At 43.6% G+C, this 13,126-nt stretch overlaps 2 protein-coding genes across 6 annotated transcripts in view; one reads left to right on the top strand and one right to left on the bottom strand.

Moving 5' to 3' along the window:
• rell1 (RELT like 1) overlaps positions 1-2,919 on the top strand; it is a 28,127-nt gene extending 25,208 nt beyond the window's left edge. The window contains exons 7-8 of the mRNA XM_064343845.1: positions 198-232; positions 452-2,919. Of these exons, the coding sequence (XP_064199915.1) occupies positions 198-221 (24 nt within the window). The 3' untranslated portion in view covers positions 222-232; positions 452-2,919. The remainder of the gene's footprint in view (positions 1-197; positions 233-451) is intronic.
• A 5,695-nt stretch (positions 2,920-8,614) lies between these two features.
• zgc:194930 (uncharacterized protein LOC557813 homolog) overlaps positions 8,615-13,126 on the bottom strand; it is a 25,221-nt gene continuing 20,709 nt past the window's right edge. For all 5 annotated transcript variants that reach the window (XM_064343841.1, XM_064343840.1, XM_064343839.1 and 2 more), the window contains one exon: positions 8,615-12,065. In XM_064343841.1, coding sequence (XP_064199911.1) covers positions 11,333-12,065 — 733 coding nt within the window. In that variant the 3' untranslated portion in view covers positions 8,615-11,332. The remainder of the gene's footprint in view (positions 12,066-13,126) is intronic.

Here is a 13,126-nt window from a genome sequence, read left to right as displayed (position 1 = left end):
GGGGGGGGGTGCAGTCAGCTGACAGCCGTGCGTGCGTAAACTTTCACAAACACGGAGTGTTTTCTCAGGAACGACCGCTGAAAGCAATTAGCATGTCCTGTTTCTCACTTCTTCCTTTTGAGTTTACAGCTCAACAGTTTTACTCTGTTTGTTTTCAGTATTTCACTCATTCAGTCTCGTTTTTTTCCTGGTTTTAGGAAGAAAATGACAGTGCAAAGTGATTAACGCTAAGGTGAGTTTAATCGCTTTGTGCGTGTGAGAGATGCCTTGTCGTAGTATTTAATCAAATCTTCCAATGTGAACTGTGCTGTTTGTCTTCATATTTATGTCAACAGCAAAATATCTGTGATGTCTGTTTGTCATAATGTCTGTAATGTTCATATTTGTGTTAATGTCTGTTTGGTTGTCTGTTAAGCAAATGAAAAAAAAATATCTTCCATTGTGTTTTCAGGAGCTGGGCCTTTTCCCATGGTAGGACAGCTGAAGAGCATCTGGCTGCGTATCCATAGAGGAAAGCGGATGGGAAGATTTTGTATGTTTTTAACCATAAATTTAGTGAAGAGCACGTTGGCTAGCGGAGACCTGTGCTTGCATGAGGAGAGAGGACCTACGCGCCCCCCCACCTGCTCACGCACAGGTTAGTGGATGAAGATGAGGAAGACAACGGCCACCGCCAAACGGATGCTCCTCCTCCGCTGCCATCGCGAAGGTTTCACGTCACATGGTGTGAAGTGCAGGTGGCGGAAATGGGACGTGCTACAATCGGCCAGGCTCCTGAAACACTCCACACACACACACAAACACTCACTCACAGAGCACGCACACAAGCGACAACACCAACAGTCGTCGCAGGTCAACATTCCTCTAGCAGTCTGCTGCCTACTATCCAGCACATACATTCACATCTCTCTCTTTGTCTCTCTCTCTCCCCTGCTGTCTCTCTCTATTAAGCCTTTTTACAATGTGTATGTATACAGTAATATAATTTGACATAGCACTAGTCCAGTCTACAGCTTCCCTTCAATTTTCTTTCATTTCCTCCCTCTGGCCTCCCATAATGCATAGCAGATGCATGACGCCTGTACGAGAAGCTGTTCTGAACACACTCTAATAAGTGCGCTTATTCAGAAACCGAACAACGTGCCTACTGTTTCAAATCCTCTTTGGAGTGCAATCCCTTAAGCATCACAATGTCTTCATTTGCCAAAGAAGTGCATGACTTTTGCACAGTGCTGCCTCCACCAAACACCTAAAACCGATTCATTTTATCTTGTAGTCATTATATCCTCAGAATAAATGCCAATGGACAGTGTCAGTGTCAGAAAAAAAAAATCTATTTTAAACTTGTTTTTTTTTTTTAGGTAACTATGATGAAAGGCTTTGTTTTCTTTACATTTAAACTGTAGTCCTCAGAAGCCCTTGAGATGTAAGTGTGTGTGAGACTCCTCATATACCTCATGTAGCAATCCCATTCAGGGCCTAGGTAGCTTACGGCATATTTAGCCTTGTACATGATGTAATAGGATGTGACACGCCTCAGTTAAATGGGCTTGGTGACGGAACCAAAGAACTCAAAACAAATGTTGGATGTGGGAGCGTTTTCACGCACGCATGCATCTGACCATTCACTGGACCATTAAGAGGTCTCTTCTGTAGTTTGCTTGCTGTCTGTTTTTCCAGTTATTTCAAATTTATTTCTTTGTCCTGTTTACGAAATCCATTTTTTATATTAGTTTCACTGTAAGGTGTGTGCAAGATCCTGTGGAGTGGTTGATTGTTCCCTTCGTTGTGTGTGTGTGTGTGTGTGTGTGTTTGCGTGCGTGCACGTGCGTTTATGTGTAAAGCGAGAACAATCATTCACTTCATTCACAAAGGCAAAGCAACTAATCACATGGTTCAAAGATATTTACTGCATATGATCACTTCATCTTTGGGTCCTGTCTTGTATCCCTTCTTTTATTTCCATGTGACTTCCTCTTCACTGCCATATAATCCGAAAACATGAAGGCCTGTTGGCTATGCCTTAATAGCAGTGAAAACTGCATACCAACTTTCTACAGTGAATTAACGCATTATTAATAATCATATAAGAAGCTTCAAATATATTATGAGTAATATCTATTGATCATATACGTGTGAATGTATTTTATGTCTTATTTTAAACCGCAATGTAAACCATCCCAAATCCATCTGTACTTTCCTTTATTTTTCCTTTCATTTTATGAGCTTCTTACAAACGGCAAGATTTACAGTGATCCAGAATTAAAACTGATGACCTTCAGTTATGGTTTTTGTCAACAGGAACAGTCAGGTCACACTGACGTAAACAGGGACTCAGTAGGCCTTCAGTTTGTTCAGATCTGTTTTTTTTTCTTCAAATTTTCCAAAGTGTGTGCTGCTGGACCCTTTTGGCTGGGGATAATGGAAGTCTTTGGCTAGAAGTATAAGCTGAAATACAAATGCCTAGCAGCAGTTGTTGTATCCTGTAGTGGTGATGACTGAATGTAACCTTTGTCAACTGTACATGGTTCTCCATCTCTCAAACTAATGCAGCTACTTATTACAGGGATAAATATTACACACCAACCAGCAAGGTTTTAACAAAATATGCTTTCATCAAAAGAGGCCGAGACTGTAATTTATATTTTTTTAGTATTGTCTATTGGTGTAAAAGAATTGTTTATGCTCCATGTTAGTCTGTAGCCTAAAGGCAGTGCTTTCAGATCAGGTTTTCTGTCTAGTCTGAGAATCCGGGTTTCATCTGTGATCTCGCCATGACTTCTGGATTTATGGGAAATAACAATTGGAGTTAGGTGGGTGTAACATGGAACTGATTCCAGATTTATACAAAGAGCCATGTTCTGTTTTATTCAGTACTCTGTAAATGCTAACTACAAATAATAAAACAAATAAAGCTAACTTAAAGTTTCATATTTATAAGATCTGTTTGAGTAAATGTATTTCATGCCAACCGTTAAAAGTAAAATGGAGGGAGGGAGCACAATGTACTCGTTAAAATGGACCAGTGTGCCTTTTTACAATGTGTATATGCAGTAACATAATTAAGCACAACACTAGTCTACAGCCTGAATTCTGTTTTTCTCACTTCCTCCATCTATCCTGCCATCTCTCTCTCTCTCTCTCTCTCTCTCAATCTCTTTCTCTCACCCGCTCTTGCTCTCTGAACTGCTTTCCCCTCTGACCCTCTTTCCTTCCCTCAAGTTGACTAATTACCGGTGGAGCATCTCAGGACAGAGCATCCCGACTTCCTGTAAAAAATAAAAGATGCGTGCGGAACGTCTTCTTTTCCTAACTCTCCAGGCGGATGAGAGCGGTGGGGAGTAGCGTTGATATATAATCCCCTGAATATCTGGCTGTAATTCTCCTCCTTGACTTTATCAAACCCACGGCTCGCAGACTGGGGCCTGCTGTGCTGCTGTTGCCATGGCGCTCATATTTTCATACCCCCGGTGATCTCTGGAGGGGGGAGGGAGTCACAAAGGGGGAAGCTGAGAGTCAAAATTGGCGTCATGGGAGAAAAGATTTCTTTCACCTTGACAGCAGTCGTTAGTGAAGATGCACAGTGCACACACAAAAGGCTGTAGGGTGTCTTTCCATTAATAAAATAAAGCTGTGATTGACTGTCAAGGAGTCGATCGTATTAGGAACCCTAACAAAAAAAGATCATAGTCACTCAGTATAGATATGCTTAAAGAGATATCTTTCACTTCATCCTCAAATAATGGCAGAAGTCTCATTATTGAGCATATATCAGTGTCATCATGTGCAATGCAAATGGTCTGCACGCCCACTTTTTAATGAAAGCCCTGCTGCAGGAAACAAAGATAGCTGCTTTTCGTACAATCGCCCTTCACTAGAGAGGCTGTGCCTTTGGCTGCTCCCTCAATGGATGTAAGGGTTCCTGTTGTCGTAATGTCTGCCCGTGAGACCTCAGCACCTAGCGACAAGGCACCGGCGCGTGTTTCCGAAAAGCGATTGCGTGCAGGGCTTTTCCACACTGCGCTGTAATGGGACAGACTACGTAATGACATCATCACCCGTGTATCCGGCTCAGTGCGCTCTAAGTAGTAGTAGCGTGGTGTTCTCTAAGGGTTTTTCTCATTTATTGCTATGCAGTCCAATATCAAATGAGGCAAATAAAAATCAAAAAGCCAATGTGACTGACACACACACAGTATCTGCTATTGCCCATTTATTAAAAGTAGTTCCTCCCTGCCGATTTTTTCGGATGCAGACACTGGGGCAGGTTGGCTGGGACGCTCCGGGGCAGGTTGGCTGGGACGCTCCGGGGCAGGTTGGCTGGGACGCTCCGGGGCAGGTTGGCTGGGACGCTCCGGGGCAGGTTGGCTGGGACGCTCCGGGGCAGGTTGGCTGGGACGCTCCGGGGCAGGTTGGCTGGGACGCTCCGGGCAGGTTGTGGCGCTCCGCGTGCTCGCGCTGACGTGTGCGCGTGTGTAGCCGCGGCGTCGCATGCTGAGCCGCTGCTATATTTGGACTAGCTGGAGCTCGCTTGGTGGCGCGCACCCGCTGTCGCAGCGTGCCGCCTGGCGGAGTGGACGCCGCTGTGCCGCCGCGGTCGCGCGAGCTAATTTTAGCTCGCTCGCTTTGTCACCTGTGGATCGCCCAGGCACAGGTGAGCGAACTGAAAGCGCCCGGCCGACGATGGCGGTGAAAAGATGACATCACGCGGCACACTGGAGGTTTCTATGGGTAAATATTGACTAGCCCCGCTTCTTTGGCGCGTGTTTGCACGAGAAATGGGAGACACCCATGCACTCAATCTTGGTGCGCTGCTATAGTGCTCCATGCCTATCTACCGGGTATGTGTTGTCTTTCATGTCCTGGCTGACGTACTGGTGCGTACAGAAAATGTGTAATCAATGGGCGTGTTAGGAATTTTCCCACTCATAGCAGAACTTTACCTAAATAGTCAAACACAAATATACACTTGAGTGGTTATAATGTATGTATCCAGTGTGTACACACTTTGGATCAATGTGTATGCATACGTGTATACACACATGCGTGCACAATGTTAAACTTACAGAATTTACTGTTAAATATACTGTATCAGAAGAGACACAGAGAAAGTTAGTGATGAGTTAGGCCCTTGAAAACAAACCCTTCATTACCACTGATGTATGCCACAGAACAGGGGGGTATTTAACGAAGCAGAGCCCTGTTTTACAAAAAAGGGTTACGGAATTAGCTGGAGTAAAACCCGGAAACCTCCCAAATCTGGAACATGGACTGAAGTAAAAAGAACTGTTCCAGGTTTTACTCAGTGCCGTTATCCAACTAACTCAGTAATCCTGCTTTGTGAATCAGGTCCCTGGTTTCTGAAAATGGAGACCAGTTGTTCTGGAGCCACAGAGCCTGTTATGGGTTTTTAAAATACCTTTTACCCAGCGACTGATTGAGATCCAAAAAACCAGGTGTGGTGAGTTAACTGTGTAATCGGTTTCCTTAGCCCATCAGTTAGACTGAGTAGCAACAGATAACAAACACAGCTTTGTGGGTTGGATACCTCTGTACTAGCGGTTCTGAATCTGTGCAGTGTAGTACTGGCAGCAGTGTAGTACAGCATACCTGTTCAGGAAATGGGGTTGCAGGTTCAATTCTCAGTTAGGGCTACGGCGGGTGTACCCTCCCTTTCATAACATACTGAACATAAATTGGCTTGTATACATCCCACTGTACACACGGATGCTTTGCACAAGTGCGAGTCACTCTGGATAAGAACGCCTGCTACGTGCCTCAAATGTAATGTAAATGGAGGGGGAGTGTTAAGGAAATGTTCACCTGTGCTTTTGGTCACCAGCCCCCGCCTGCCCTTATTCACTTTTGACTTTGACTATAAATAAAATTGAGAGTGGTACTTTGAGAGTGGGTGTGATAGTCAATTATTAATGGTCACCAACAACTGGTCACAGCCCACCATTGACCTTGCGGTCTGGCTCTCTGCCAGAGAGACCGAGTCGGCACCAGAAAAGGCGTCTGAAGTCTGCTTCTCTTTCTGTCCTTTGGTCTGATCAGCCCAGGCCACATGACTAAATGGTAAATGGACTGCATTTATACATGTAGTACATACGTTTATACATACACATTAACATGACTAACTAGGACACAGGGAGAAGGAATATATTGTTTGTGTAAAACCAAAATCTTGCATGTCCAGTTATCATTCAGCTCTATGTGCCTTCCTGTAAACATCTCATAGACAATATTTGGTTCAAAGTGACATGGCTAAACCAAAATGACTCAAATTTTTGCGGGTTTTTTTTTCTTCTCCATGATACGGGTGGTATATGTATGTACAATTTGGTATTCCTAAATTGGAGAGAGAAATGAAAATGAGTAATTAAAACAAAAAAATGAAGAACATAAATTCATAAGGCCGAGGTAGACACGAACAACCTTTCTGTCCAATTTCTTAAAAAACCCATGAATTCAAAACTGCTTGTCTGAGAAACCATGGCAAAAGCACTGAGATAAATAAATGTGATAACAGTTGCCATTAATTCTTTCATTAATTCATTGATTAATTTATTCATTCATTCATTCATTCATTCAGACGATGTATGTGGTGGTTAATAAAATGAGAAAACCTGCATTTATTTTATCTGAACAAGGCTGCTCCTTCATCTGGGTTAGCTCTTTGCCCCAGCCGACACGCGGCTTTCTAGAAGTTTCACTGTAGATACGTGCACAGAACGAGAGCATCACATGACTTCTGACAATTAATCATGTGTGTTATCATCGGAACTGACAGGACTGTAATAATTACTCACATGACTGTAATCTAAACAGTGTCAGGGAAAAAGATGGCTGCCGCGATTCTGTTTGCCAAAAGGCATGACTCAGCTTGATGTTCCTCATGTCAATCCTGTCTCTGCTGTCTTTAAAACCAAGACTTTTGATCTTTTTTTCCTCCTTAATTTCGAGAGATGGCCACGGGACTACATGCATACAGTATACAGTAACAAAAGTGTATTCTATTTCATTGACACTGTATCCATCTGTCCTCTTTATAACTTCCTTAAGGCTGTCTTAGTTGAAATAATTTATGAAAGGATTTCCCATTTTTGCTTTAAAAATGTAATTAAAACAGAGGGACACATTGACACACTGACTGACTGATAGACTGACACACAGACTTGCGCACACACACGGTCAATAAATTAATAATGAAACTGCTGTCTGTGTCCATAAGGCTCAATGTTATTTGACCCAAATGTGTTACCCTCCTGACTGGTATCCTAGTTCATCCCTTTATGGCTGTTTCCAGAGGAACACCTTAGCTGCTGCACATATGACTGGCCCCAGACCAGGGATGGGCAAGGAGAGCCATATCCATTTCTGGATTCCATGCCAATTTTCATGCTCTTCATTATTAATTAGTCCAATCATTTAGTAATTGATATTTTAGCTACATTTCTTGATAAGCTAATGAGTGACAGCTGAAGACCTTTGCTGTGTCCCAACATAAAACATCTGATTGTGGCCTTATCTGTGGTTAAACCAGTATACGTGTATTCAGCTAATGAGCTCATCTGGCATTGGTGACAATGAAAACGTGCATACAGATCGACCCTGCAGGACTGGAATTGCTCACCCCTGGCGAGGGCACATGTAGAACAGCACCCTAACTGGCAGGTCACTAAACGAACAGTCTGTGGCATTCCTGGAGTCGCAGTCTTCTGCTTCTAGTTATTTTTCAGCACTTATGTGACACATTAAAGCAGTTAGGTGCAGAGTTACCTCACCTCACCGGGTTTCTTAGGACCAGGGATGGCCATATTTGGTCTGAATAAAAATGTCAGTGGAACCAGAAAACACTACACCGTCTCCCTCTCCAGAGAGGCCTGTGATTGGCCAAGCAGCTCACCTCATTCAGAGAGGAGTGGGTGTCCACGCAGCAGTGCTGAGATAAACAACTCCTGGATCCGGCCTCTGCTCTGATCTCTCAGAAAAGAGGGGGTGACACGCATGTGACCCTGCTAATGCCCGTGAAAAACAAAAGGCTTTTACACGAAACACAGCAGCTCACAGTTTAAAGCCCTTTTTTGAGACGGTGAGATGTGAGAAAGGGGGGAGAAGGTCACATGGCTTTTGTCTTAGCTTAAAACACACCCATAACCAAACAGCTCTGCTCACAAACAAGTAAAAGGAAACTGGACCAGTCACAGTCATGTGGAGACCAGTCACAGCCATGTGGGCAAACAAGCTTTCACAATCAAGCACGTCCTGATCCTCAAAGTGTATATTTATAGGCCGCGGTGTTTGCCAGTTCTTCATTTGCCTTTGCTTAAGAATTCCAGACTGGCCTGACTAATCGGATTACCCATGTCACAGGTACCTTTTAACTGTATGGTACATCATGGCCACAGTGACTGAAATTGGAACATAAATCACCTGCACTGTACAGAGGTTTTGCATATCCTGGAGAAAGGCAGTGTTTGAGAAGATGTTACGGAAGAACATGTTTGCTCTGTCAATTACAATATTTCCTGAAGCACCAAAAAGACTGGAGATTGAGCAGCAGAGTGGTATATTCACTTATTCTTATATATTGACTTATGCTTATCCTTAGTGATGAGTGCAGTGGAATCTTTATTATTTTTTATCTTTTAATGGCAACACATTTAAAAAGAAATATTGAAAGGAGAAATTACAAGTTTGTATATAGTGAGCTCCATAATGTTTGGAACAAATACTTTTCTTGATTTGGCTATGTACTCCACAATTTCAGAATCAAACAATTCACATGTGGTTAAAGTGCAGATTCCTGGCTTTTATTAAAACATATTTTAAAACATTTTGGTTTCACCATGGAGAAATTAAAGCACTTTTTATACATAGACCCCTATATCAAAGCACCATAATGTTTGGGACAAATGGCTTCACGTGTTTCGGATTAGTCAGGTGTGTTCAATTGCTTCCTTAATATAGATATAAGACAGCATTCAGTGTCTAGTCTTGATTCTCGCCTTTTGATTGACTTTGGAGTCTCTTTAGGAGTCTGGAATTTGTCAACATGAGGACCAGTGTTGTGCCAATGAACGTCAATGAAGCCATTATGAGGCTGAGAATTATGAGGCTGAGAAGTAAGTTTGGCTTACATATGGCTTACAACTTTAGGCTTAATAAAATCCCGTTTAGAACATCATTAAGAAGAAAGAGAGCACTGGTGAGCTCAATAATTGCAAAGGGTCTGGTAGGCCAAGGAATACCTCTACTGTTGATGAAATTATCACCGCAATGGAGAAAACACGTGGGTTATGGTTTGGGCGTGTATGGACACAGATACTGGATAACTTGTCTTCATTGATGATAAAACTGCTGGTAGCAGCAGCAGAATGAATTCTGAAGTGTACAGAAGCATCTTATCTGCTGAATTTCAACCAAATGCCTCCAGACTGGATTGGACTGTGCTTCATCCTACAGCAGGCAATTATCCCAGACATTCTGCTTAACCAACAAAAACTTTACACAAAGCCAAAAATTGGAAAACCTTAACTGGCCAAGTCATTCACCTGATCTGAATCCAGCTGAACACATGTTTCATCTGCTGAAGAGAAAAGCTAAGCAACTAGCCCCTGAAACAAGCAGGAGCTGAAGATGCCTGCAGTACAGGCCTGGCAGAGCATCACCAGAAAGCATACTCAGCACCTGGTGATGTCTGTGGGTCACAGATTTCAAGCAGTCATTACATGCAAAGAATATGCAGCAAAATAATAAACACGAAAACTTTACATAACATATATGGGACAATATGTCTCAAACATTGTGATGCCATAAAATTGAGGACTGAGTATAAACTTCTGCATGGGTAAACCAAAGTATCTATAAACATAGCCTTAAATATACACTGCGAATGTGCACTGTAACCAAGTGTGAATTGTTTGATTCCCACGAAAACTGTGGAGTACACAGACAAATAAAGAAAAAAAATGTCTTTGTCCCAAACATTATGAAGCTCACTATATATATAGTTTTTTGTCATTCAGCGTACATAGCGGGGCAGAGGAACCTTTGACTCAAAATCCACAGTAACATCATGTAAAAACCATTTAAAGTATTCACATATCCCTTGTTATATTGTAGGAACCTTATTTTGCATTGGATTAAAATCACCAACTTGGCAGGAATTGTAAGACAATTTAAATGAAAACACTGGACTAAATAAATATTTTCTTCTGGAAACAATGCGTTCCGTCATTAAAAACAATGAATGTCCCCTAAGTGTATAGATAAAATGTGCGAGAATGTGAGAAAGATGGTGAGTTGTCTTGTCTGGCACATGTAGTAGAGGATCTTTGTGTCAAGCTTACTTTATCTTGTGGCACTGTGGTTTTCAATCAGTCATTTTTTACATTGATTTTACTATATTGTATCTAATGTACATAACTATACAGCTCAAGTACTGCATACATAAACACACACATACACACACGCGTGCACACACACATGCGTACACGCACGTGAGCACGCAAACGCACATGCATGCACACACACACACATACACACACAGCACCAAAAACCAATCAACTGAGTGTAAAATCATTTTCCAACACACACACCCACCTTTGACCTCACCACTTCACCACTCACAGAAAAAACAAAAAACAAATCTAAAATCCAACATCATTCTCAACCAATAATGTGCAGAACTTTGTGACCACCAAGTGATTCATTAATTAATTCCTCAATTTTTCCTGAAAGACAAGTAACAACATGCAAAGGGATAAATAACAGTTATTTAGGTATAAAACCACAAACAGAACATCAGGATGGATATAAAAATAGAAATTTTGGCCAGAATTCCCCATGTTTGTAAGGTGTGCCGCCATTTTGGAGGAACCTCGAAGGACTGAGGAACAGGCAAGCCACGTGGCAGAAAACGTTCACAGTCTACCGCTGAGTGTCCTGTCTCCTGCTCACATGGAACAACAAAACATATATTTTAGATTTCAGGGCGATGCTTTCCTTGGCAAAAATCTTCATAGCATCTTTTGGGGTTCATTCTTTGGCGATAAAAGCTTTGCATTCGCAATTCACAACTAGACGCGAAGTCTTTGTAAACGATTGATCCGATTCATTTTAAGAACAGAAAGTTCAGCACAGAGTAGAGGACAGTTGCAGAAGGCTAAATAAACAGATGCTTTTAAAAGTCTGTGCGCATCGGATTCAAAAATAAATGTCCGAAAAGAAAATGAAAAATGAAAAACGTGCGCACATACAGTCAGTGGAATGAACCGTGGCATTGGTGGCAAGATGCGGTCCGCCATTGGTAGAGGGGATAGAACGATCAATCTTCATCGGTGTCTTCATCGGCGGTCGCTGCTTCGAGAGCCGCCAGGGCCTCGGCCACCTCGGAGTCCGTGACACTCCCGCTGTCACCTTCCTCATCCTCTCCCTCAGAGGAGCTGCCGCTCTCCGTGGCGGAAACTTCCGGAGCGGTGGAGGTTTCCCCCCTCCCGACTCTGTCTTTGGCATCGACGGAGGAGAGGCTGGTGGTGCTGGTGTTGACGTCCTCCGACCGGCCCGAGAGGACGCTCTCCGTGTCCTCCCCGCCCGCCTCCCCCCGCGCGCCCGGGAAGGGACCCCCGTTTTCCAGAGACGTCCCGTCCATGAGACGACCCTCCAGCTTTTCGACGGGCCCGCAGGGGGCGCTGGTCTGAAGCGCCAGGTGTCCCGGCAGAGGCCGGGGTTGGCAGGGCGACACGCATTTGAGCGTGCTCTCTTGCGGGTGAAGGATGTAGAGGGCGCTGTTGCCCGACTCCAGTTTTGAGGGCCGGTCCTGGGCCCCGTCGCCGGGCGGGGCGTGCAGGCGGTTGATCTGGTTGTTGTCGATCTCCAGCCTGGACGAGCCATTCTTTAGGTTGTCCCCGTACTTGTGGCTGTAGCCCAGGTTGTGGAAGCCCTGCACTTTGTGAATGTTGTCCGTCTCCAGGGGCTTGCTCTGGTAAAGGGAGCTGCTGCTGCTGGAGTCATGCCTCCTCCCGTGGACTTCTACAGGGACCGAGGGATCATAGATGTAGCTGAGAGAGAGGGAGAGAGAGAGAGGGTGAGAGTGAGAGAGTGAGAGAGAGTAGGGGTTAGAGGGAGAGAGTGAGAGAAAGACAGCCAAGGAGAGAGAGAGAGAAGGGTAGAGAGAGAGGAAAAGAGTGAGAGAAGGGTAGAGAGAGATAGAGTTAGAGGGAGAGAGTTTGAATGAAGAGAGAGAGAAAAGAAAGATGGCAGGATAGAGGGAGAGAAAAAGGAAGGCAGCAGGGAGAGAAGGAAAAAGAAGCATGGCAGAGATGGAGAGATGACAGGATGGAGGCAGAAAGAGACGGAAAGATTGCAGGGTTAGAGACAGGGAGAGAGGCTACAGTGCAAACACAAACAGTGTCTCTTGAATGCCGCACCACTCAAGCACTCCCTCTCTCAGCCCATTCTCCATTTTGAGTACGTCTCACACTTCCTGTTCCACACCTCCCTGGTCAGACGCTTTCTGGCGGCGTGCTGTCGAGGCTTCCAGGCAGGAAGGCCAGATTCGTCAAATAACAGCGTGCCCCCATTCAACAGTCATCACACACACTGGGGCTTTTATATGCAGAACGGGAAGTTGGTTATGTACACAGGCAGGCACACGCACACAAACACAAACAAACAGCCTGCGCCTGCAGTCCAGCAGAATCGTGCTCCTGCACTTCAATGAGCGCTTATGTGCACAGTCAAGGAAGGGGAAGCCAGCGTCTGTGCTACACGCCCCCCGTGATGTCGCAGGAAGCACTTTTTCTCTCCTAACTGGACATCAGAGTAAATATTTATAAATATTTAATATTGTAAATATAAGTCATTTGTAACTGCATTAGCCAGAATTTATATCAATAAAGGGATATTTATATTAGCACCGCCATTTGCAGCAAAGGTAAAACACATTCCCCCACATGCTTTCATCCACATTCTAAAATAATCTATAATATAATATAATATAATATATTATAATATAATATAATATAATATAATATAATATAATATAATATAATATATACTTTTATTTATCCCGGATGGCCAGCTGAGAACAAATTCTCATTTACAATGACGACCTGACATC

Source organism: Anguilla rostrata, chromosome 7, assembly GCF_018555375.3.
Source record: "Anguilla rostrata isolate EN2019 chromosome 7, ASM1855537v3, whole genome shotgun sequence".
Lineage (NCBI taxonomy): Eukaryota > Metazoa > Chordata > Actinopteri > Anguilliformes > Anguillidae > Anguilla > Anguilla rostrata.
Note: the sequence above shows the minus strand (reverse complement) of the source record. Positions and strands in the feature narration are given on the sequence as shown.